Source organism: Micropterus salmoides, unplaced genomic scaffold (assembly GCF_014851395.1).
Source record: "Micropterus salmoides isolate LMB-PRFRI ecotype aquatic unplaced genomic scaffold, ASM1485139v1 Ms_hic_scaffold_7, whole genome shotgun sequence".
Classification (NCBI taxonomy): Eukaryota; Metazoa; Chordata; class Actinopteri; order Centrarchiformes; family Centrarchidae; genus Micropterus; species Micropterus salmoides.
Window position 1 is genome coordinate 9973126 of NW_024044459.1, and position 27651 is coordinate 10000776.

Below are 27651 nucleotides of genomic sequence, written 5' to 3' on the forward strand. Positions count from 1 at the left end.
GGTGGCAGCAAGTTGTCTTCTGTTGCAAAATAGGAGTTAAGGAAGATTAGGATGCTCGCTTGACTTTAGAACAGGCTTCAAACATCTCATAACATTTTTATTAGGTCTTCAAAATATATCGTTTGAGTATCGCCATCGCAATGTGCACATGTTCAATGTCAAGTAATTTACTCAAATTAACTCAAATATGTCATGCTACAACTTTTTTTCTACTTGATACAAAATGAACACTCACAAGAGACAAATATTACATAATTTAGTCTGACCTCGGACCTGGGATCCATGGAGTTTGATCAGTTCCCAATGTGCTTGCTACTTAAGGTTGAGAGTTTTACTACAATCAGCCGCGCAGGGAGGTCTGTTTATCTTTTACCACGCTACCATTTCTGGAGAAGTAGCAGAGGGCTGAACCAAGTATGTCAGATGTAAGAGGGTTTTATCTTTTTAGGAAGAGGATAGATTTGCATAGTATCCAAATGATGAAAATTCTGATTGGTAATTGTAGATCTGCACATGAATAACACACTGCATGTCATCTGGTGAAATTGTATTTTTCATTTTGATATCTATATTTATTACAATGTCATGTCATATATCACAATGCAAGTTTTTCCCTAATTTTATGGTGCTGACTCATGAAGAGCCAGACTTTTGGCTTTTTGGCATAACTATTGTGGTACTGAAGACCAAATATTGCAAGTAAAAATAGGTAAATTACTTAGATAAACCTGTTTCTGTCATGATGTTCATGTTTGCTGCTGAAAGGTCAGGTTCAGCTACATATAAGAGATTCTAGAGATTTTAGGGCTTCCGTGAGCTTCCGCTAATATGTACTTCAGCAAGGGACTGCATGTTGACTCCATGTTGTTTTGACCTGAAGTCTTCTTACTGACAGGCCTTTCTGCTGTGCCTCCTATTTTCAGCATAGAACTACACACCTTATGCTAGAACTCAATTTGAAAAGGGAAAATTGTTGCTTTGCAAATCACCTCCAAACATAAGGACATAATAATAAGACTGTGATAAGATATGAGTTTATATTTATGAATGCAGGTTGATCTGGTGGTTTGCAGGTTCTATCCGGTTTCCTGTTGCAGCATCTGTCAACCTGTACCTGTTCACTCATGCACCCAGTGATTGTGCATAATACTGCCAGCTAAATGTCTAAAATGAAACAGTTCTTGACTCTGTATCAGCTGTCTGTTATTGCAGGGATAAGTGGTATCTCCTGAAGCCTGAAGATGGACGCCACAGAACTGTAGGTGCAGCTGTTTCCTGCCTGGGCCCCCCCCCCACCCCCAAACCCTCTCTGGTTTTGTCAGAGTAAGTGCACATCATTGGCAGCTAAAAGCTCTGGGCACCTTCCCTCTGGTTGTTCCAGAGAAATGCCAATCGTTTTGGCGTCGACGGGGCCCTCACAGACGGTGCAGGAAGGCACAGATGGCACTAATGGACGAGCAGAATCCAACCGAGGGACCGGGACAGAGCCACACCGGAGCGGCGTCCAAATAACTGTAGTGTGAATGTACTGTATGGCCAACGCGCCGCTCTGCTCAAGCGGGGACGATGCCACGGCAATGCGGCATAAAGAATTTAAAATGATAAAATAATCATAAGAGAGGGAGATCGTGGGAGGATCGGCGTGGAGCGGTGCCAGGAGGATCAGACAGAGGAGAGATTGTTCTTGGGCTGATATGTGCTGAAGTGAGACCTCGTCCAAGTCAACCCACTCCAGCCAGACAACTGGGTTTACAGCTAATGGACTGACTGAGACACTCTGTCTGTCAAGGAAGAGCCAGTTTATAGACTGCACCTTCTCCTGGTACAATGGTACTTCTATACAAAGTGTGAGCCAGCTGATAGCCTGTTTTACGACCTGTGAGGCGATAGACTTACATTTAGACTTTTTTTGTCACCTAAATCCTTCCCTCCATTTCCCATGTGATGCCCACATGCGGCAAATCTTAACATTTGTTGTGTAAAGCATTGACAAAAACATTCCCGAGTCCACGAGTCTCTTTTTGAGCTAGTAGTGCTAAGCAGATGCTTGTAGGAAGAACTAGTCACAGCTTTAAGTGGTGCTAAGAGGCCTCTGAAAACCTGTTTGGAGCTCTGTGTTCTTTTGATAAAAGTTTAAATACTTCTGAAGGGTCACGATACCTTAAGTTTGAGCCTTTTTCAGCCTTCTGTGTGGTTTCTAAAAATGCAAGCAGCCTTCAGAGCTGAGAAGAAAAGCAGATAGGTGGGCAGATTGGAAAAATTGTAGCGTGACATTTTAAAATTCTGCAAACCACCAATACAGCACTATATAGATAAAAGTTTCTCTGGTGCTTGTTGGCAATAGAAAATACAGTAAAAGCATTAGAACCTTAGAAGATGATTCACAAAAGATAACAGGTTAGACCACACATTGAAGAAAAACAAGCAAACTAGAGCAGCCCCCCCCCCCAAAAAAAAGAAAAAGAAAGCCAGTTCTGTAGTGGACACACAGCTGTTCACTGTCCCAAAAGCTCAGAACTGCCGTACAACACGCTTAGACAACATGTGCAGCCCTTCTGAACAAGTATTCCAAACACAAACCAAAAATAAAGAGGGGGCCATTTGTTAATTTTTCCTCTGGTTGCCACAGAGTATCAGCATCCACAGAGAGCCAGTGGGCTCATCTGTACTTTTAAATTACGTGTCATCGCCACAACTGTCCTCCCGGAGAGGCCAGGAGAGACGCCACAAACACTCAGAACTGCACTCAAAACATAAGCTCGCATCATGTCTCCAGGCCACGACCCTATCAACAAAGGGCTCTTGTATTTGGTCAAATAAATGAGATTAATACTTCACCATAAAATGTGTCTGTTTTATGCTAAATATTTACAGTACAAAACACCACCGATTATTAAAGGCCTCCGTGATTTCAGCGTCAAGTGTAAGTACTATCTAACAGTAACACACTAACAGTAGACATTAATCTATGTGGATCAACTCAATTATTTCTCTGTAAAATGTGAACTCAAAGGCCTCTCCCTGTGATGAAAGCATTCAACAATGTGCTGATGGTAGTCTTTGCTCACTGCTGCAGAAGATATTATATTTAAGAACTGTGTTTTTAGTTATAATAATTGTACTCCTGTTGATTTTCTATCCCTGAGGTCCACATAAACAAAAACAATGGACATGTTGGAGGGGACAAAAAAAAAAAATCACCATGTAAAGGGAATGTATTCAATTAAAGCAATATATAATATTAAGAATCAATTACTGAGATGTTGACGCCTCTTTGTTAAAAATGTTTGTCTTTATATACAGGGACAGAGATGTGAGAATTATTGAAGCTGAAAGAATAAAATTTTGGTATTTGCTTTCCAGTCGCATTTCTGGCCAAAATGTTTTAAAAACCATTAGAATTTTTCAGAAACATTGTGCTGCTGCTCTGGCTTCTACTCATGGCTCCAGCCCTGTTCAGTGAGTGAATGCAACTAATGTTGCTTCAATGTAACGGTCTGACCTTTTACCACTGGACACCATTTTTTAATACAGGACCTTCAATCACAGCAGCCTTCACTGTCTGCATCCTTAATCAGGCAGCCTATAATATTAACCATTCAATCTAGTTCTTAAAAAGGAAAAAAACAGTTTCTTCCAAAAAATAAATATGCTGATTATCCATTTGGGCTAAACTTTGCTGCCTTAAATTCATCTGTCAATATTTCAAAAACACAGATGATTCAATCTTCAAAAACCTATTTGTAAACAAAGGTTTTAAGATGACTCATTACCAGCAATGTGCTTTACTTTGATGCCAGTCGTGTTTTTGTCAGAGTAGGCAGATATATTTTCTGTGCTGAAGATCTCATTTTGGAATGAAACTCTTTGATTGGCCTCAATTTTTGGAAAGTGTCCCTTCAATGTGTGTAAATGTGTGAGTGGGTGTGTGTTACTACTCCTGTTCCCTGCATGGTTCCCCCTCTTCCCCCTCCACCAGCGGCATGCTGGACGGGGTCACATGTGATCTGCTCTGAGCGGAGATGCAGGCCATGCGACAGGGAGGGCCAGTAATTGGAGTGAGCTGTCAAGACGGGGCGGTGTGTTTGCGTGTGTGTGTTGTGCACGTGCCAGGGAGACTCCCCTCCTACAGGGTGGCACATATTAAAGTCCCTGATGAGACTAATGCAGGAGGAAATGGGTTTGGCATTGTGCCCGGTCGAGAGGTGAAAAGGAAGGCTGGTCTGGGTCAACCATGACCTGAAATGAATCTGGAGCAAGTGTGGGAAGAAGAAAAAAAAGCAGACGATAAGGTTGATTTCTATGTGTTTCTCTTTCATGTGTGTAATTCTGAATTGTTAAGTTTTAATTGTTCCACTGGATTTGATTTGCAATGAATATTCATATTTTTCCAAGTAATTCTTTAAAAAAAACGAAACAATTTTCTGTTTCCCCAAGTCTAAAGAAGCAACATCTCATATTTGTATCATTACAGAATCATTGATCCTTCAGACGCAATTTGCGAGAGAGATCACAGCCCTCGTTTCTCTTTTAAGAGTTAATCAACAAATTAAAGATGCAGATTTACAGCTAATGACGTGCCGATGAGAACTGCCAAAACGCTTTCCTGCAGTTGACATGATTAACTACAATTACAAAAAAAGGTAAAACAAAAGAATTAATGGAAAATTGTGTCTAATCACAGACACAAAGGAGATAATTACGTTGTGGGTTGATGAATTAGTTATTAGTTTCTCTGACAATTGTGGTTTATTTTATCTCTGTCAGTACATGAACATCTGTAGCTGCCTTATTTGTGTTTGGCTCTGACAGACAGAAAAGTTTCTTCTGAAACACATCAAGTCATTTTTTTAATTGTTTAATTAATTAGTCTGTTTTATTTAGAGTATATTTTAGGTTTTCTCATTCTTATTATTTTGTCTTGTCATAATTATAACATAAAACAACATAACCTAAAAATATTCCTGTTCTACAATAAACTGGTGTTTGTTTTTTTTTCCCATTTTTGAACCATAATATAAGACTTTAATTTGTGTGGCTGTGAAGTAAGGCCAATTATAACCAGTCGTAACCATCTTTTGGTATTAGTGTGAAAAATCTTAAAAATTACATAATATCTGTGAAAGGTCTGCTTCAACCATCAAGTGTTTTGACCCACAAATGAGATTTTGTTTGCATCTTTTCTTGAAAAATAAATTAATGGCTGGAAAAGAGTTTAGGTTTAAAGCAAAACACAAATTCAATGATCTCTCTCTTCTCCTTGCAACAGATGTGATGAATTCCATTAAAAAGCAGGACAGCTTAACTAACACACAGGCCTACATATTCTCTCTCTCTCTCTCTCTCATTTTTGTTTGAGATTTTCTTTTTTGCATTTTTTGAATTTTAAATCTGTGTTGTTGTGCTGTATATTCCAAAGGTGTTATGCTTAGTTAGCAGAGCTCATAGCTGATTTACACTGAAGGGTCTGGGTTCATAATTCACAACCAAAATCTATCTTCATGTTCAAAGTTAAATCTGATTTTACAGCAAAAACTCCAGCTTTAAATCTCGACAGGAAAAAAGTTGTTATTTATGAGGCTGTAAACTAACAGGGTGGAAATACAAGCGAGCGACGGTGGCCTGCTACGCCGTGTGGAAAGGCTCGGTGATAAAGCATCTTGTTAGCTCCACTGAGGAAAATATGCTTATCAAGCCGCATGTTAATATAAGCAGTAAATAATGCGATCATCGGCCAGCGATGCTGGAAATATAACAGCGTGAAGGAGCCTGAAGCCACGCTGACTACAGGGAGGTGTTGTGCGTGTCTTTTTTTTTTAAACATGGACTACAAACTGTGAGAACTGGGTTAATGTGACCTGAGCAGTGAAGACATTAGCAGCAACACACACTGGGTGGACCGACAACAAGCATTTCACCAAACCCACACAAAATCTCACACAGCTGTGTAAAGGCAAGATACATGAACAAAAATGTAACATTACAAACCAACGCACAAGACAAAGTAATTTCTTGAACTGAATTATCTAATGTTCAGCTGTGGGACACATTTAGGATATATGCATGTTTAGACTATAATTTAAAAAATCAATGTAATTGTTTATCATGTTTGAGGGGAATCGTATCAAGATGACATGATCTTTTCCTATTATCGTGTCTTCTCTTTGTACATGTTTTCTTTAATAAATAAATGGTTATTTATGCCTCAGACTATCCATGTTTGCATAATGCAGTAAGTTGCATAAGTTAAAATTATCCTGGAGGACACCATGTGCGCACTATTTTTTACAACTGACACTACTACCTTTTCTTTTTATGACATGTATTTGTAAGTAATACTACATCTTACAGAAACACAACACTGTATCACTTATCGATGTTACTTCTCAAAGAGTTCGGCACCACAAGTGATTGTTATAGATTAGCAGGGGAACTGAATAAGGCCTGATCTCTGTTCCTTTAACTACACATGCCCCTATTGGCATCAGAGAAAATCCTGCATTAAAAACTTTTCCACTCCAGAGTGTTTCCATCATGCTGTCATCCTCTCAGCTTTCCTAAAGTCTCATTAAAGCGGGAAAGACAAAAGAATCACAGAGTGAAAAGAACGGAAAACAAATGAACAGACTGGAGGTCTTTAGTTTTGATTATAACAAATCGAATACGGCAAGTAAATACTCCCTAGGAGGAATAGTCTTTCCTTGCGAGCTTCTTAGAAGCTTCTCAAAAGTGCCCATCAACAGTTAAGGCACACAGGCAAATATCATCAGGGTCTGGATACATCAAGACAATAACGCACCTATGTGCAATACTTTATTTTTGAAATAAATGTCAGGGCTTCTCATTTAGGTCCCATCATTCCTCCATACTCAGAAACACACAGGTGACAGACATGACCTTGGATGACTGCAGGAATATATCCAGGGACCTTTTCAGAGCTCAGGAACTTTACCTGCAATCTTCCGATCCACATCTGCATGTTACCTTTTCCACTGTCCAATTTGCTTAATATTTAAAAAAAACTTTTCTTGGAACATGGACACCTTTATAGCAACTCAGGAATATTGCCTGCATTTTGACTGTAAAAACATACTTGATAAGGTTAGGTACTTGAAGCCGCCATATTTCAACCTGTTAAAGGTCTTATTTGCCTCATCTTTATGGTTATGCGTATATGCTTGACTGGACTCTAAGGCACTGGTTTAAGTTCTGTGTTTAGTTCCCGAGGCGCCTTAGTTTCTGAGATTGTTTCATGAAAAAAAAGACCCACCACATTTATTTATTTTTTACTATACCCAATAGCTCTTTCAAATCCCTTTATTTGCTCCAAGCTCACGGTTAAAACTTACTGCAAAATCAGGAAATGTATCTTCCAGACATCCACATGGTGCTACACCTAAATCAATGCAGATAAAAAGCAACTGTTGTGTGCCTCTGTGGTACATCTGCTTTTTGAAGGAGGCCGCCCTCTTATGCTGCACTGCAGTTCTCATGACTGTCCTTCGTCATCACTCTTGGCTACGATGTTGAAAGGAAAAAAAAAAAAAACGACTCTGAACTTGAGTCAACTCTGGTTGACCTGGGAGTTGGTAGAAGAATGGGGGTGGGAGCCTTGCTTTGCAGTATGATAAATCGTCGCACAGCATGCTCAAACCTTCCCCGAGGCCCAGCAGTGAAATTAACAAGTTTGGCAGGCTGACGCTGCCCTCTCAGGCGGTCGCAGAGTGTTGCTTAGCAAGACGAGGTTGGGCGCTGCCTCTTTGTCTCAATGGAGACAAATCTTGGGCGGACTGTTTGTTTGGGGAAGGGGTGTGAACGGAGCACAAGTCCATCAAATTAATTAGAGTCTTATGCAGAGACGGCCTGGTTTGGCCTGGGCTGAAGGAGCTTGGCCCGATCTTTTGTGAGGGGCTATGTGAGTCAGAGTGTTGCCACAGCCAACAGTCGTGACTTGTGTACTCACAACACCAGTATGAGCGGAGAGAGGAGGGGTGAAAAGCTTGCATATGGCCAGAGCCAGTGTGTCACATTTGGGCTAGAGTTCACATTGGGCTCAGATGCTCACACCAATGAACTCGTGAGGATTGTCGAGCTGCAGCACTACGGTCGTGTTTGAGGGCGAGATTTACCAGCTTAGAAGCGATGGGTAGAAAACTGTACTGTATGTACACCGACATCCGCTGTTTATGTCCAACCGCCTGTTTTATCCTTAACTAGTACAGCAGACAGTGTTTATGCTTTATGGTTGAATCTTATATTGTAAAAGAAATTAACTTACCTCTGAAGAAGAGCCGACCCTCCCCTTTTAAATGGGTATAGTGAGAAAAACTTGACTTTGTACTTGCTCTTAACTACAGAGTAGAAATAGCAAGTGAACAGTTCAGCTACTATTCTGTAGAAATGTAACAAATAGTATTCTGTATTAAGTATTTATGCAGGATGAATTTAAGATAAATACATTTTCTGAGTACATTTCCAAAGAATCAGCACAGTTTAAGAAAAAGAGAAGAAATGCAGGTGCTGTTATAAAGTGAACTATATAAATTATAGTACCTGCAAAATGAGAGGTTGTCTGAGGTTTAGGATTTTGCATGCAAAAACAAGTATACATGTGATTTCCTGTGAAGGTACAAAATCTTTTTGTTTACATCTCCTTGTGTAAAGCTTCAACAGGTCACACTTTACTCACATTTTTATGTACCACTCAGTTATGCCGGATGACTGGAAGGAAGTAGTATTCCTGTCTATCAATAATCAAGCTGGGATCCTTTCCAGATCAGTGTCAACTTAATACATCAACCAAACACGGTTTGATTTCTCAGGTGATGCAGCCTCTGTCACCTTGCCTGTATAGTTTCAAATATATGCAAATTAGTCTGTTCACACTTTCCAACATGTCTGATTTTCTTTTTAAAAATGTGAACAGATAGATGTTATTCTGCTATAACAAATGACTGCATGCCACGGCCTCACTGGACGGCAGAGTGCACATGTGTGTTTTATTAACTCTTGGAATCTGGCTAGCTAAGTTATTTTGATTAGTAATAGGTGGGGTATATTTAAAAAAAAATTTAAACTTCCAGTAGAGCCTGGTAAAGAAGAAGAGTGGGATGTTGCAGAGTTTGTCTCAGTGTGCAGCCAAACTGGGCATGTGTGGTTATAATGTTCCATTTAGGTGTCAACCTCCTCCCTAAGAGGTTTTGCGGCACTAATAACAATACCAAGCTCCTTCCAAGAGTCAAAATCCTCACAGCCACTAGATCTTATTTAGGTGCATACTGTAAACACAGGTTGTTTAAGGTATTTCAACAAACCTAATGTTGTCGTTTTTCGTGTAAATGTAGTCTTTTTGCACCGGTGCTTTTCCTGCTATGACATGTCAAAATGTGTGCCATAGTGCTTGAACTATTAGTCAATTTGAGAATAAGTCACTCGTCAGTAAATCACTCAACACCTGTGTTCATAATCATCAACATATCAATTAATAAAAAATAACCACTGATCAACAGATTAGTTCATAACAAAAACATGCTTCAGTAGCAGCCTTGCAACTTTTTTTTGCATATATGTCAACACTGAAACATCTATAATAAGCCAATATTGTCTGATAAATCAGTCGGTCTCTAGTTAGCAACTCAAAATCTCTAAATGTCACTTTAAATCCATGCAGTAGCACTGATTGCACTGTTTATTTAATTTTGAAGCTCTGCAGTGGGGCAACACACATTTCAACTTCTGCCGCTGCCATGAGCACAAATCTGAGTGCGATCTATATTATGTTAATTTATTTGCATATGCTTGGAACTACAGACATTCACGGTTGCCCGAAGCTTCATCTCAAATACTCAGTGGTAAATGTAATTATTCAACAGTGTGGTGCAGCTCTGTTCTCTATTGCACGGCATTAAAAAGGCTAATATCACTGCTGTTTTCCTAATAGCGAGGTTGGTGGCCATGTAATTCATTACTATGTGCATACTGCAAGTCTCAGAGGATATTTCACCAGGAGGACCCACATATGATATTACATTAACTGGCCGAGAGCATTTCGTTGCAAGTTTCCAAGTTTTTTGGGGAGTCAAGCTGTACTGTTAGGGTGACATGCATGCTAATCAGCAACGCCTCATCCTCTAGTCTTTCATTATGCGCTTTTCAACACAGCGTGTCAAGATTATTTGAAGGAAAACGCCAGCTGTCATGTTTAATGCATTCGCTTTTCAGTTCAATTTGTCTTTGCACGCTGTTGTTGGAAAACGCAGCTTGACTTGTACTTCAGCTTTTATATTTTACAGCACACAGGTTTCATACATTCACTGCAGATGCTTAGGCCTTGATTGCATGCCAGCCAGCTAGACTCCATGCAGCAGTGATGGAATATGACACCAATGTAGAGTCTGGAAGGGAGTGTGTTGACATACAGCTTCATTTCCACTATATCTCGTTTAAACAATCATGACTTAACAGTTCATGTTTCCTGAATGGGTAAAGCACAGATGCCTTTCTGGGTAACTTAATAATTAAAAACAATACCAACATAGAATACAGAATGGCAACAAATGTGTCAAAATGTTGGACTGTTGATTGCAAGAGGAAACTGAATCACTGATAAAATGTCTTAACCCCAAGGTCTCTCCGTTCTGTTCTGACAGAGCACACACTTACATAGTCAATCATTCAAACTTTCTAGATTCAGATACTATTGTTGTGTAGTCTAATACCTGGACAATTGAACTGTCTATGCTCAAAGTAGAATACAAATATTCTATATTTATTATTTAATTTAAAAAGTATTGTTTTGATATCTGAACCAAAATTCAAGTATTAACATCACATCGGTTTCCAAACATTTTAAAACTATACCCTGTACTGCTTATTTAATAGCTTAATTGTGGGAATATAAACATGTTTTTTTAGATGTATTACATGTAAATGCAAAGCCAATCAATTAGCGTGATTGAATAGAGTAACGCCTGCACACTGACTCCAAACCAGAAATGTATTTATTTAAAAGGATTTTTGAAACGTTTCCACCCCGATCGGCTCTGAAACCTGCTTAAATGTATCCAAAAGTTAGAAAAGTTCCTAGTTTAGATCAGGAAATCTCAGTTCAAAAAAAAAAGTAAAAGTAAGTATTTATGGGCAACTTTCGACTTAATACCAGCTTTATTCACAGTACTTGTAAGACTATTTTTCTAATATCAACATATGCAATGAGTCAGTCTAAACAATTCACACATGCTCTTTGCAAACAATTTTTGCTAAATTTAATTGGAATCATGAATCTGAATAATTGAATTGCGAAAAAAATAAAATAAAAATAAAATTCACATCATCGTAATATGACTCCACTGTAAGCCAACAAATGAAAATAGTGAATTATCACGCAGCCATTACAATGATCCAACACAGAGCAGGACAATCACATATAGTGTATGAGAAAATGGACTTATCAGTACAAGTGCAGGGCAGCAAACTCTCACGTACTCGATCTGTCTAATTGACTCAAATATTCTGCCCTGAAAGGCCTCTGGAGCAAAACCTGCACATACACACACACACACACACACACACACACACACACACGCACAGAGGCCCCCTGTCCCCTTCACTTTCTCCTCCATAGCCCTGGCTTCATTAGCAGCGGTTTGCATCATCCCTGGTGAAAACGTCACATGTCATCAGTGACTCCATTCTTTATCACTTCCTGCGGTATAGACAGTGTAACCTTCAGAAACCTGCTGCCCACAGTTTTACGTCTTAATTAGGAGCACTGTCAGAGGCGCCCAGCGCCCCTCGTCCCGATGTGTGCGGACAGAGAGGGATGAAGACGGAGAGGGAGTGTGAAAGACGCAGCGGAGGACAAAGTCAGACACGAAGGCAGCAGACAAAGGCGGTGAGAGAGAAGGAAGGAAAAGATGTACAGTGGAGAAGAAAGAGAGAGGGGCAGGCAGGGCAAGGAGGGGGAAGAGAAGGAGGGTTTAGAGGGTGAAGAGACGAGACTAGAAGTTGCGACTGTGTGCAGTGAAAGAGACAAGAGGAAGTAGGTAAAGAACTTTTGTGAAGCAAAGTTTCATCACTCAAAACAAATGATAATGCTCAGGCTGCTGTATACAAATATACAGCATCTTGTGATGCAGACATACAAAACACAAAAACAGGATATTTACTACATAAGTAAGTATGGAAATTATTTTTTTGATAGTTATGCCAATACAATACCTGAATTTTGGACACTGGAACAGTTCTTGTTATCCTGTATACCTTACTTCTTAGATATTAAAATGCTTTTCTACAAAATCAGGCAAAGTTCTTAAATGTTGTCTAAACACAAGTTTGTCTAAAACTGGCAAAACGTTCAGTCGGGAATCAAAGAATATACAAACAAGATTATAGCTCTGATCAGGAGTTCTATGTCCGTACCTTTCCACTTGCTACAACAAGTACATTTCGGTCAGTACCAACAAAATATTGAGGTTTGATTGCCAGCCAATAATGCAAAAACACATAAAACCGAATCGTCTAAAATTCCTCCAAACGCAAAACAATGCAGAGGCCAGGTGTTTAGTCAGTTTCAAATGAAGCCCAGGAACCATAAGGTGCCCTTGAAGATGAGGTTGAAAGCAGTGGGTGTTTTCAACCATTATGCTCAACTACATAAAGGCTTTCTACTTGCTCTGGCTAAGAGTGTAAAAAAAACAAAACCAACAACCTTGAAAACTACAAAAACACAACAAATAACCTCATTTCATCTGGAGTTCCTTAGAAAATATTTGCATGTATGTTTTTATCAAAGACAGCAACAGTCAGCAGGAGAGTACAGAGAGAGAGAGAAAAGGAGGAGGAGGACAATGATTTGCAGTGGAAGACGAGCAGAAGAGAGTGGAAGTTGTGTTGGCTACTTGCTCGGCGAGAAAGAGTGAAAATCCGGCTTAGCGGCGAAAACACTGGAGACGCTTGTGTCCTCGGTTTGGGGACAGCTGATGGGTTAACACTATTAAGACTGCAGAGAACACAGGACTGAATGTGCATCTGTGCTACCAAACAGTGGGATTGAACGCCGCTTTCGAGGCATTCACTCAGACACAGATACACAGACGGGCCGCAGAGAAGCAACTCAGGAACACAGAGTCTTTCTGTTTTTTGTTTTTTTGTCACTACACTTCTATCATGGCTTTATCATTTTTGGGAGTTCATAAGCAAACACAGCTTTACTATTACATCTGCACAAGCCAAACTGGAGTAATGCACATGTAAATACGGGCCACGTTGTTCTCTCTCTGCAAATAGTTGTATTATTTTTCTCTATTCCTTTATTATTCTTATATAATTTGCATTTGTTTATTCCATATGTATATATTTGTACATTTATTTATGTCAACTGTATGTTTGTCTGCATGTAGCAACTTATCACCAAAGCAAATTCCTCGTACGTGTAAAATACTACTTGGCAATAAAGCCCTTTCTTATTTTGATTATTTACGATTAATTCAATTTTTGTTTTTATTCGCATTTTGATTGAATGTACAGTATTACGCCTTGTGCTTATTTGTCTGAAACCTACAATAAAGTCCATGTTTCTTGACGGCCCTTGGGTGAATAACTGCTAGTGTGGTCCAAACAAACGGCAACAGAAATAAACAACAACCAATAAAGGAAACCCCAAGTGAAGCGGCAGTGGCGAGCTGCTGTGTAGCCATGAAAAAAGCCATTAGAGCACTTAAGCATTAATTAAATCTGTATCATCATTGCTCAGGATAATTGAAGGTGAGACAAGCTATCAATTGTAAAAGATCACACTGTCATTAAGGTTAATAAGCTGTTTTATAAACTATCGTCATTAACATCAGATACATCTATTATAATGATAAACGACATATTGATAAAATAGGTGGTAAAATTGGCGTCTTCTTTGAAGACACAGTACGGTGGCATGGGCTAGGTGAGACAAATGAGACTGAGAGACAAGTGAAACAAAGTCTTCTCAAGATGAATGCTTGATACTATAGGAAAATACTAAAAATAACCGTAATGAGGATATCTCATGAGGTGGGACAGAGAAAAGAAATGACAACTGCATCTGGAACCCCTTCAAGAATGTTTTCAATTAGCCACTGTGCCGTTTTGCCAACTATTTTCACATCTGCATCTTTTTTGTCCATCAATTATGAAACACTGTAATTTATTCATGGGATACTCAGGGTTCAGTTGTGAGAATGACAAGTCTAAAAAAAATTTCAGCAGCATCCTTAAAGACGACATCTGTTTAAATCACAAGACGTACAGTGAAGAGTCGCACAGAGATTGTTTCCAGAAAATAAAACCCCTTTTAACTGTGTGACCACACAGCTGCTGATGCATTAATATCAGAAAGGTCGGATGTTGACTTCCTTTTCAACCACAGGACATAACAGGGAAATAGTTACTTGGTACTTTATAGTCCTTTTATACAATACACATACAGAAAGACATCTGCATGTGCTATCAATCATGTGTTCAGATAAAACCAGGTTGGAAACAAGGAAATCTCTCAGAGGTGTCATCCACTCTGCTGAGATCACTTAACACAAGCAGCAAAAAAAAATAAATAAACAAAAGGAATTAGTGTCAAATACGAATTAAAACGTCTTCACATAGCTGTTGAGCCTACAGTTTAGAATGAAGGCGCTTGGGCCTTTTGCATGCTTAAGCTCATTAGCATAATTAAGCTCATGTTTAAAAAATGGCAAAGGGCTGGCGTTGAAGGAGTTAACGAGGTGGAGCCAGTAATTGGACGAGGAGTGACCCTTTCACAGTCGGCGACGGGGACACGGCTAATTCACTTAAATGGTCACTAGAGGCCGATCCAAACAGAGAGAATTAGCATCATGGGGTATTTCACTGTTAAAGAGCTGATCTGTGATCTACAGTTTAAACCACATGCACATCTAATAGGACAACTTTTAAGTATCTACTTACTGTAAAACGTTTGTGTTAAAATAATCTGTGCTCTTCACACTTGGAAAGAGTCTGTTGATTAGTAGTACATCAGAACACAAACTTATAAAGCTGTATTTCAGCGCAGGTGAGCCGTTTTGCCTTAAGTTCTTCCACTAACAAACTAAAAATAAATCAGATTTCATAAAAACAGCTTTAAGGAAAGGAGTCCAGGCGTTATTTCACGCAGCAAATGTTGTATTTTTAATGAGTGTGGCTTTTGTATAGACAATCATCTACTAACTAAATTGATCACATAGATGCATCAAGACAAAGGTGGCACACCACCTCAGCTAAACTGTTTCTATGAGGCGACCCTGCAAAGCTGTGTAGCATCACAGAATCACAGTTACACCATAATTGAAGTGCAGCAAACAGTTGGAAATGTGTGATTAGCGGATGTAAGTTATAAATATATGTTTCTGTGCGTGGTCCATGAGCCTTGAGCGTGGCTGTTGTGGCTCCCATATGGGTGCAATCTAGGCCTGGGTGACAATTCAACTTTACCAGTGATCGTACCAAATTAGAGTTTTGTTATAAAGTGTAATAGTGGAGACCTGCACCATTGTTTGCTTTACTTTGATTTCTGTATGATTTATTTAGCATTCATTTGCCACACAGTGATGTTTCAATATCGATCCCAAGTCCAAATTAATATTGCAATATAGAAGTCAACCATACAGACCTGTCAGCGTTTTATCAGCTACCAGCTTCAGTGGAGCAACAGGATGAGAGCAGAGAGAGAGACAGAGGAGCGAGGAGGTGTGTGTGCGTGTGTGTGTGTGTGTTAGGATGGTCATGAAGACAAGACTCAGACCTGCAAGCCAATGAATAGAGCCACATTAGTTACACTTCACTGCTCTATTCACAACGGAGGAGAGAGGCTCAGTGGGGAGACGTTCAGGGCCATTCAGTTTATTTCCATACAAAAACAGATCTAAAATAGTAATAATAATAATTTTCATAATAAGCCTGCATCAGATTTTCACAAGATAATGATAATTCCATTTTAAGAAGTAATTACAGAGACTTTTGAGGGATAATGTTTGTGAAAACGAATACATTATCATCAATGATGGTCAAGCTTGAGGATTAAACAAGTATAAATTAAAGCTTCAAAACTGTCATGTCGTACATTCAGTATGAGAATTACCATCTGAGGTTCAGCGGCACATGTTTATTCATGACGCAAGTCTGTTATCAAGCGCAAACATTTTGGAGCGGATCATATTACACGTAGTTTCATACGAGGGCCCTTCACTACATATTAGTCGGCACCGACGCACCATTACATTTATGTATACAAAATACATGCAGGCTAATTGAATATTCACTGTGAACATATTCCCTACATAACATTACTCCTCGCTTCCATCTTTTTAAAAATTCAAATCGATGGGAGGAGAGAGGAGGGAAGAATTAGAATACATTACTCCATGTATGTGTGATCCTCCCCCCAACCCCCCCCCCCCCCCGCCATTCTCTTCCCTCCTCGATATGTCTCTCAGGAGGTGAGCCAAGGAGGAGGGGGGGGGTTAAAGTGCAAGCGACAGAGCCGGCCTCTGCAAAGCTGACGTTAACAATAATGTAATTTAATTAAAGCCAAGATCCCAGCGGTCCTTGCCAAACGACGGGGCTTTGATTTTAATAGGTGATGAAGAAAAGGCTCAGCACACGGCGACACCGCCACCGCTCCAACCAGTCTGAGTGGTTCTGGGAAAAAAGGCACCGGCAGGACATCAGTTTAGATCGTATCAGGCAGAGGGGGCAGTGGGTGCAGGTACCAGCCCCGGCCACCCAAATACAACAACACCGATCAGCTAATGGAGAGGAAAAGGGGAGACCTCCAACGAGGGGAGGGGGTCTGGACACTCCAAAAAACAACATCAAGAACAACAACACTGTAAAATACTTGATTGAATCGCAAAATACTTTTGTAGCCGATGGGAATAAAGCTGTGTTTAAAGTGGCTTTCACTGCAGAATGAGATTTAAAGGGATGGAAAAAAACAAGCGCTAATCCAAAACTGGCCAAGAAGAGATCAGAGTCAGAATCTTTACATGCAGATAAATGACATTAAATCTGGAAGGATATTAAAATTTCTAACAAACAGCTTGTTTTGTTTCTTTTGTTTTCTATATTTTGGGTAACCTGCTGCTTGAGAAACTGTTTTGCTTTGTGTTTTTTTGTTGTTGGAAATCTATCTCTTTAATAATGATCATTTTAAAAAACCTTCAAAATGACCATTTCAGTTTTGTCCTTTGTCTTTATTTAATGACCTCACAAACACTGCAAGAATTCAATGTATACAAATAAATAAAAGCGAGAACTCTAAATTACATTTACTGTATGTGTTTGACAAATAGTAAAGCTCAAGCTGCTCTTTAAAACAAATTTTAACACTCCTGATCACAAAAGGTAAGTGTAAATTTTAATGCACTGTGAAATTAAAATGTTAAAACAAAAAAAAAATTTAAAGTGAAATAAACCTTTGCTGAAACTTGGGAAGAACAAGAAGGGATTTGGTCCTGATGTCATCATTTTCTCATGATTTCTCTCTTTTTCTCACATTAGGTTACTTTTCACTTTACTCCTCCAACCAGCTGCCACCAACAACAATTAGCTTCCTTTTTCTTGGTCCAAGAAACACACGTACACACACACACAGACACACATGGGAAGGTTCCCCTCATTGGTAATCCTGTTACCAGCCAGGTCCCAGCCTGGACTTGCCGTGTAGGGGCATGGATGAGGATGGGAAGGGAGGGGAGGAAGGAGAGGAGAGGGGGGATTAACATGGCGGTCATTATCAAATTTACAACCAGTCATACAGACATCTGCCCTACTTTTCCTTGGTTAATGTAAAAAGAACTAATCTGGTTAAGAGAGCACGGGCGCGGCTCATAAATCGGCTACGCTCTCCGCCATAGTTAAAGCTGTCACTTCTCTTGTGGGGGAGCGGCGGCTGAATGGAGCTGTCAGCTGGCTACTTGTTAGGGCTAACAAGGCCGTCCACTGATAGGACTAATGAGGCCCAGGGCTCGCCGCTACCCCACACAGCCCACCGCCACCACTACTGCTGCTGTATTATGTGCTATACAGTGTATAGAGAGCTTCAAGTTGCGAGACAGAACACAGATCAGCCTTGATTATTAGGGACAAACGGAGAACCAAATAAATAAAAACACACACCAAAAACATCCATCTTAACAAGTCTTTGTTGAAAAGAAAAATATATCTTCTAACCAAAATGTCGCTATGGTGTTCCCAGCGCAGTTTCCCTTGTTTCAGTAATTTTCATTACTTTGACTTACATCAGTGTCTTGAAACACAACAATATAAATCTGATCACTGCACTGCTGGTGGTATCAAAAAAATGGCACCTGATGTTTAAGTTAAAATTTTTATTAGACTAGGGGGAGATAGTGTCACGCTACTGACAGAGAGTTTGCGTTCAGATTTTCATATCAAAAATACTGTAGAGTAAATCAGTTATGAAAATGATGCTTCGCAGCTTTATGTTACAAGCACACCTTAGAACAATCTGCAACACATGACTTTAAACAGCATCACAGAACAAGAAGGCCAGATAAAAATTGTTTCATACTTAAAGGTTCAGTGTGTAATATTTAGGAGGATGTGTTGACAGAAATGCAATAATATATAAAACTATGTTTTCAGTGGTGTATAAAGACCTTACATAATGAACCATTATGTTTTTATTACCATAGAATGAGCCATTTCTATCTACATAAGACCGCAGGTCCTCTTACATGAAAGTCGCCATGTTGCACCGCCATGTTTCTACAGTTGCCCAAACGGACAAAAGTCTCTACAGAGAGTGTTTCGTCACTACAGTGAATGCATTCAAAGAAGAAGAAGGGGAAGCAGGAGTTATAAAGGACCACACGTATTATTTAGCACAAGAGCCAACAGAGCGTGTTGGCCACAGTAGCTACATGCTTGCAAAGGGAGGGGTGAGCGGTGACTGAGACATTGGTTGCAATTCGCAATCCTCACCACTAGATGTCACTGGAGACTGACTTTTTTTTACTTTCTTAAGCACTCAACACCTTGATATGCAATGAAATGTGCAATAAAAACGTTTTAATATCTTTAATCTGTAAGATATTCAGTATATTCATTGTTGTAAATACCCAGAATTAATTAAGTATTTTAAAGTACTGATCTCTGCTGGTGCATACGAGTTGATCTTATGTTAGCTGGCCACAGCAGTGGAGATGTATTTAAAAAGACAAAACAACTGGGTTGTTTGAATTAGCAGTGAGCCATCAGGGCCAATGAGCAACTTTTGAAACATAAACATCAGAAAATCTAGCCGTAAAATGCCCAGACTATTTAACTGAAAATATTTTTCTTGGAAGGCAGATATAATATACTTTAGAGTTTATAAACTCTTGATTGAGTGAAACATCTTAGGGATGACCCTGTGGCTACTGAGTGACGAACCCCAGCAGGTGTCAGTCAACTTTAATGTTTTACAGTGGTGGCCAGCTTTCAACTCTGTTGTCCAACTCCCTCGAGTAAAAACCTCACAACAGATACGCAGTGCAACAAAGAAAACAAAAAATAAACTAAATAAATTCAACATCAGGAGATAAATGTGATGATGGTTGGGGGTCAAGCATGTCAAGCATGAGTATAGTCTGATTGTTATTTTGAGCTTTCTTTTTCAGAGTCAACTCCAGCCTTTTCCAATGAAGTCTCGTCTCTTCTCCCGCTTCATTATTTGTGACACTCTGGTTTAATTCCAATTACCCTTGTTAATTAGGAAATCTCATGCTCTCTGATCTAGGGGTTCCTTTCAACTTAATGTCATTTGCCAGGTTGTTTACTTCCGATTAAAAGCCCTTTATTGTGAAATTAAGTGTTACAATGAGGTATTTATCTGTGTGATGGTAAACATCCAGATTGATGTCAACAGGAGAAAGTCCTCTCGCATGCATTACCCTGTGTTTATTCTGCACTATTGCTGTCAACTCTTTCTTTAGGCATGTTTTAGTACCACATTAGCATATTGTCTTATCAGACATTTAGGTACCAAATTATTCCTTTCAACGGCTGTGGGGAGAGCAAAACGTGGGCCTTCTGCAATGCAGAAAACCTTCAAAGATGTGTCATCTTTTGGCTCTTCTCAGGCATTTATTTTAACACTGAACAATACAGTTTGACGGCTTTTATTAGCTTCAAGAAAGATGTTCTCACCATATTCAGTGTGGCATTGTGATGCAACAAGATAAAAGCAACAAACGGGAAGCGTGAAAGGATGAGTATGTGTGCATCTGTTTACGTTGTTTTTTTTTTTTAACAATACCAAATGTTTGCCCTGCTTTACATACTACTGAGATCAAGTGACAAAAGATGCAAAGAAAGAAGCTGCTAAATTAATCCTTTATGTATAAGTCTGGATAAACAGTCTGTTGAATGAATTTCACTGCTGACTAAAGCGTTAAGATTTTCAATACCATCAATTCTCACTGTTTTGTATATTGATGTTTTTGTATAAGATGTTGTAACCATCACAGCTATTTCCCCTCTTATAATCTAAATGGGTCATTGTGTATCTCTCAGGCCATAAGAAGCCTGCCTAATACCCTGTGAGGCAGCCATTTCCTCTCTTGGATCCTTTCCATGTGACCAGCTTGCCCAGTACATACTGATACACCAGTACAACCAGTATGGCACCCAGTTTACTGCTGATCCTATGGCATGGTTATAGGCCAAGATTTAAATCTGATTCAGTGGTGTAGTGAGTTGGGTTTATTATCAAGTCTACTAGACTTATAGATGCTAAATGGCCAAAATTTTGCCTTGCTAAAACCCTAACATCTAAAATTTATATAATCTTTCTAGTTTTTTAAAATGGCATTTCTTTTTGCTTGTAGATCAATTTCAGCCTATTCATTCTGAACAAATGGGATGGTTTAAAAGTTATTCTATCATGGCGATATTAATTTTGATATCTTGGCAAAATTTCAATTGACAGATGACACCATGCTCTACCTCCTCACACAACTGGCATTATTAGCATTTCTCTAAAGTAATTATTCAGTCCACAATAAATACACACTGACATTATTCCTGATGATCTTCAAAAGCCAACCATACATTTTAAGTCCTATTTTCCACTACAGCAACTTAGTTAGTTTAGCATGTACTATGTAAATTGATTCGGTTTTCAGTTTAGTAAAAGCTTGTACAGGAATACATTTAGCTGAACTGTGAACAATGTTTGAAGTCTCAAACGTACTTAGTCAATATTTTTACTTTATTTTTTCATTTTACGTACGCGTGCAACTAGTTTAAGCTATTTTGCTCCCGGTAGTTTCATAACTGGCTGCCGTCAGGAGCTGCTGAAATTGAAAACAAAAAAACAGGTGTCTCTGTGTACTAAGATACATGACAGGAAGTTGCAAATCCATAACAACTAGCATAACTTAAAAGTGACTACTTGTTCAGTAATTGATTACAAATTAATTAATTAATTAAAAGAACAAAGGCTACGTAAAAGGTAGGAAGTCAATCTAAAAAGATGCCTTGCTTTTGCTATTGCTCCTAAAATCCAGAATTTACCATGAATCCCCTTCAGTTCTTCTCGCAAAGATGGTGTTCTGATCAAAGCTTTTCTCTGTGGTTTTATGAAAATGGCAAACATATTGGAAATTACCCCCCACCCCCCACCTTCAGCCATCCACTCTCCCACCATCTGCCATTGAGAGAAACTCTGAGAGAAACTTGATTTCCATTTGCGATGGAGGAGCATTTCTTACAAAATGTGACCCGGTGGCTCACAATGTAAAAATGCAGTGTAGAGGCCAGAGAAAGGATGCCAATCCTCACAGACACAGTCTTGTTTGTTTACAGTAATTATAATCATGTCTCAAAATGAATGTGGTAATCGCTGATGACTTACTGATGTTAAAATGCTACAGGCAGCACCTTCATGACAGTCAAATATTGAAACTGAAAAGCAAATATCATCGTCCAATTTACTGTGTAATGTTTCACTTGGCTCTATTTCCATGCAAACAATCACCTCGAGGCACCTTGCAGCATCCTAATTGAGCCCTGAGAAACCGACAGGCAGTACACCGAGCTGCTGAGGAAGGAGAAAATAAACCCAAGCATGTATTGCTGTGACCTCCAAGGACAGCTCTGCCATGCCATGCCGTGCCATGCCAGGCTACGCCAAGCAAGCAGACTGTCACCTATACCCTCGGTGGCCCTCGGCTTATGCCAGCCTTGTCCTCGTTTTTCTTTTTCTTTTTTTACACCTCCCTTTTACATCCATCCCTTTCTCTCTCTCTCTCCTCCCTCCATCTGACGGGACTCTTCCAGAGCAGGTCCGTGGAGTCCCTCTGCTCACAGTCACTTAATTAAACGCTCCCACAGCACCGTCTACGATGTGACCGACGGATGTTAATTTAAGACGTTTAAGACGCTGTCACAGCCGGGGCTCCGAGCACTAGCAGGGTGACGGACAGATAAACCAGCAGAGGGAGAGGAGGGAGAAGAGAGGTGTGAAGCTGCCTCCTACAACTGTAGTTTACTGTCTCACGTTTGTTCTTCATCTGTACAGATTCTTAGAAGCAATTTAGGAGGGAAATCTCAACGGTCTTACTCCTAAATCCAGTCTGCCTTATTGTTGTTCTCCTCCCTACCTGCTCGGACTTCTCTCCTGATGTGAAAAAAAAAGGTCTTCCAATCCTTCCTGATAATAATTTCATTGTCATGGGAATACTTTGTTGGTTCTAATATGAGAGTAAGTCTGCTTATTTTCATTATTCATTAATTTCTTGTTTTTTATGTTTATGTCATAATGTAGTAATAAATGTTACAAATAATAAAATATCTGTATCACAAGCTCCTACAACCTGAAGTAATGTCTTTTTGCTTGAAGATTGCTTGTATTTCGGCCCAAACCCAAAGGACTGAGAGAAAAGCTGCTAATCCTCGAGAGAAGTTGCAATGGTGAATGTGTTATTGCTTGGAATATGATTTTAAAGATTTATCAATTATAAAAATTAATTTTAAGTTAAAGTTTTAAGTTTAAGCTAATCAATTAATCAACAACATTGTTTCAGCACTATGTCAAAGTGCTGCATCTTTAAATCCTGCACTCTCTTCCAGAGTTGTTTATATAGTACAGTGCAGGGATTTACATTCTTTCTGCTGATGGACTCATTTGATACAGGGACAGGTGGAAGGAATTTATTTGTGAGGTTGTGCTAAACTGATGTTGCAATATCCAAGATGCTTGTGGGAGGAGACACACAAACACTCCCCCCCCCCCACCCACCCGAGGGATCAGTACTTATCATCTCATTGGTTCTTTTAACCAAAAATTTCAAGATTCCAGGAGGAACTGTCCACTGACAAAAAAAAAAGATAAAAATATATAACATAAACTCAATGGCAAATATGCTTCAGCGGTAGTATTAAGGTCTGTCAGATAATACCATTAACCTCCACACACACCAGCATACTCAGCCCACACGTCCCCCTGGTGAGGAACAGATGAGAGCAAGATGAACAAATGGAAATCCAACTGGAAATCCACACAGACTCAGAAGAACTGTAACACCTGTTCTCTGTTGTGGCTGTAAGAGGACACAGAGGGTTTAATGTATAGTAATGCATCATTCATTGCACACCTTGTTTAAACATTTTGTGGACAGCTGCTTTTAGAAAACAATACCTAGAGTGTGAAGGTGGCGGGGGCGATGAAGAAAAAAAGAGAAGACATTTCAGAAAAAGAAAAAAGAAAAAAAACATGCATGCACACCGACCGCCTCTTCTAAAAGCGCCTGAGTGAGCACCGGAATAAGGCCAACCTCCCTCCCGCTCTCTGCCACCTTCCTCTACCTGCTGTCCCCAGTCGATCCCCAGCAAAACTTGGCGGCAGATGTTGCTTTGCTAAGTTGGCTCTGAAGTGCCTCCCCGGCTCCCCGGTCTCACCGACAACACAGTCAAACCACATTAGATCTCTTTATTTGTGCCTGGGGCAAGTTCGGCACTGCAGCTGTGTCCACCCCCGCTCTACCTTTGGTGTTGAAGGCCCTCGGGCGCTAAATGTGAGACCACAAAAAAAAGAAGAAAAAAACTGTTTTACTCTCATTTTCTGTCTCTCTGTCTCTCTTCTGCATCTGCTGACAATCCAGCAGCCTGGCTCCGGGCGGCAGCACTGAGGGAGGGATGGTGGGGGACAGGAAAGGAGACCACTGAGGGAGGGAAGCGGGGCGAGGATGGAAGCTCGGCAAGGAGAGGGGAGGGGGTGGCATGGACACCCGGGTCCCCGTGCTGAACAGATGTCTGCGACAACCTGCTTCCTTACACCTGTACGAGTCCTTGTAACCCCACGGATGCAGCCCGCTGAAAAATTCATGACCCTGGAGGTTTCCTGTCCGCCATCAAAGACCGCTGCCCTCCCTCCCCTTTTCCCTCGCTCCCTGTTGCCTCCCCTCCGTCAGCTGCTCCTCCCCTCCTCTTTCTTCTCCATGCCACCACTACCCGCGCTGCCGTCTACAGCTAGCCTCCCACTGGACAATTCACACTCCTTTCACTCTGATTAAGTCAAGTTTATCTGTCCATTCCATTATCAAAAGCGATTCTCAGTGAGTGAGAGAAGGCCAACAACATCAGAAGTTACCCACTCAACATGAGCTCTCTAAGAAAGCAAGGAACAATAAAAAAAGTAAAGTATATACTGTAAGAAAAGAATATATGATGGAAATCTTCAGCCGAGGATGCAACAAGAGGTGGGAAAATTACAATTACTAAAACTGAAAGGTGTAACACTAATGTTCTAAATTCAAAAGTCCAGTGAAAACTCTGGGAATAGGTCCAGGTAAAAAAAAGTGTCCAGTGAAATGTGTCCTAAGAAAGTCTACCATCATGTATGTGATATCACTAGTACGTGGAAAATTTGTTAGTGAACAAAGCCTTTAGCCAGTCCACTAAAAAAAAAAAAGAGGTAACATGCTAACAAAAGTAGCAGTCTTAAATATCTTGATGCCAAGTCTCCATGTATTCTAGTCTTTGTTTGATACTTAAACCACACAGAGTTGTGAATGATTGACATGGATTTTATTGGGGTATAAAATGAATCACTTTATCGGACTGTGTTGAATTAAAAAAAATTGTAGAAAGCAAACTAGGTCAATATTAATATTACAGTAAGGTGCTTCTTACTAAAGAAAGTACTAAATTCATTCTTGACCTTGGAAGCACTGAATGAAACCATTTTACCTCAGATGGCAAGTATTATCTAGTGACACAGTCAAAAGCTCCAGAACAGCCACTAAAAGGACCTTGAGGTTAGATCGACCTAAGATCAACCTTGGAACTAAGAAAGATCTTTCATCAAGAAGTCCTTAAAAGGCTCTGAAAAGACAAACATTGGGACATGTAAATTAAAAATAGCATACCTCAATTAAAAATAAATGATTTCCATTCACTCTCAATTAGTGCTGAGACGTAACTCTTAACATGCACAGCATCTGTGGCCTCTGTTTGATTCTCTCCTGTGTCTGCTGTGTACAGTCTTGATCAAAGACTTAAAAGCGGAGTTTGGCGCAGTGATCGGCATGTGAATGAAGTGAGCCAGCGGTGCCGGGGACTCCACTGGAAGCTTTTCTTCCATGTCCTCTTCTATGAACTTCCACATCCACAATTTATCACTGCAGTGAAACCAACTCACATCATACTCAAGTCCTTGTTGGCCGTACAGAGAAAAGTGTAGCACAAAGATACCTCGAAAGCGCACACGCAACTGTTAAAGAAGACAGTCATTTTGAGCAGTAACGACTGGCCAGCAATGGTTTTGCCTGAGACTATACAATAATTTGGTTAAAAAGTTGTAGTCTATGTTACATGCAACTGCTGACAGCACTTCAGTCACTATAGTTAAGGTGTAGCACAGCCTGACTACATGTTGAAATATAGTCATTGAAAAAATGACATTTCATCCAAATTCAGCTTAGTTTTATGATATTTGGATGTCAAGATGTTGATGATGTTTATTTTTCATGGTGCCTCTTCAGGCATTCTGAGTTCTGCTAAATAGGACTGTGATGCCCTGAGTAGCAACTGGCAGGCTCACAGCTGGCTCCCCGCCTCGGTTTTTCAGAGCAGCAAATGTTATTCCACTTGAGACATTTGCAGTCTGCAAATCATTCCGTGAACCATTAAAAAAATTCTTATGCTTCCTGTTCTCAGAAGAGAGAGATGATCAAAAGTACCCACCACAGCGGACAAAGTTGCCTGTACAGCTTATGCAATATTTTGCTTTACTCAAAAGTGTTGTTTATATGCAAATGAGCTAAATGCTGTTCTACCTCGTGACATTCAAAAAAGAGCTGTATGCGGGGGGGGGCTGCACTGACTACCACTGTACAAAGGTTTGTAGGGACTTCATATGAAGAGGCCAATGAAACCTTTCTGGAAAACCTGGTCAAGAAATGCTCCATCCCTCTACATCCGTCAGCAAACTGATTCTAATCTATGCTATTCATTTTGAGACTAGGCATATATCTCAGTGTCAACAGCAGATGGTGTGGTTTGTTGGATTAACGGCTGCCTTAGAAAGCTAAGAACATATCAAAACATCTGGTTAACACTAACTTGGTGGCGGTTTGCAAGCCGCGTGCTCTCTTAACCGCCTGTTGGGGCGTCAGGTTTCTGTGCTTCGGTTTGCAGAGCAGATATGTTTCCTCTTTCTCTGACGGAGGTTGAGAGAAGTCCAGAGCATGACCATATTAGGTCGTCCCTGTCATGCTTCCTTCAGTGAGCCTTTGCAGCTGCAGCTCAAATCGGCCCAGTTAGGAAACAACACCACAATGCTAAATGCGTACCAGCAACTACCTCTACTAAGTGGTAGAACTCCAGATGACTGTACATCCACAGCTGTAATACTGCAATAAAACAATGACTTCTTAACTGTAATCGTGCTGACTCAAAAGATTCCTATGGATAAAAATAGTCAGATTAAGTCATACTGGGGATTGGGTTTTTTATTATAGTAAAAAAAAAGAAGGCCATCCACATAGCTGACTAATGCAAGAAATTCTGTATTTATATCCCTGAACACAATAAACTGCACAGATGACCACTCAGGCTGAAAACCCACCACAATGCTCAGACACTGATTTACTGTATCCCACACACACCCTACAGTAAAACACCCACATACACTTCACTGTTTATTCAGTCTTGCATGCCTCTGCATATTTTCTTCATCATGAGTAGCGTCTGTATTTTAGGCCTCTCTGCAAATCCATTTCCCACGTGGGGAACAAAGGTGTCAAGAGCTGGAAAATGCTAAGGTTCTTTGCACTGACTTACCTTCTCTGCAGATGTGGGTCGCATGAGGGAAACTCGGTCATACTGACGCCCCAGCAAAGCCCACAAAGCGTCAAGACGACCCTGATTAAGGAGAAAAATGGGATTTTAGTTCAGCTTATTTGCAGAAATGGTAAGGAAAAAAAATATGTGGAAGGGCACCAAGCTACTATCTTTTCTGAGCTTCGTCTTTATCCCGCTGGTCTTTAAAGGAGCCGGCTCTAGGGTCATCAAGTGACCTTAGTGTGGAATGACATATGTCTCGATATAAGAATGATCTATGGGTTTAGCTTTCCCTCCACTTGGGTTACGTGATGA

The 27651-nt window shown here is 40.1% G+C and overlaps 1 protein-coding gene across 1 annotated transcript in view; it reads right to left on the minus strand.

Moving 5' to 3' along the window:
* antxr2a (ANTXR cell adhesion molecule 2a) overlaps nucleotides 1–27651 on the minus strand; it is a 78077-nt gene that overhangs the window by 13583 nt on the left and 36843 nt on the right. Inside the window, exon 16 of the mRNA XM_038703123.1 lies at nucleotides 27337–27417. Within this exon, the coding sequence (XP_038559051.1) occupies nucleotides 27337–27417 (81 nt within the window). The remainder of the gene's footprint in view (nucleotides 1–27336; nucleotides 27418–27651) is intronic.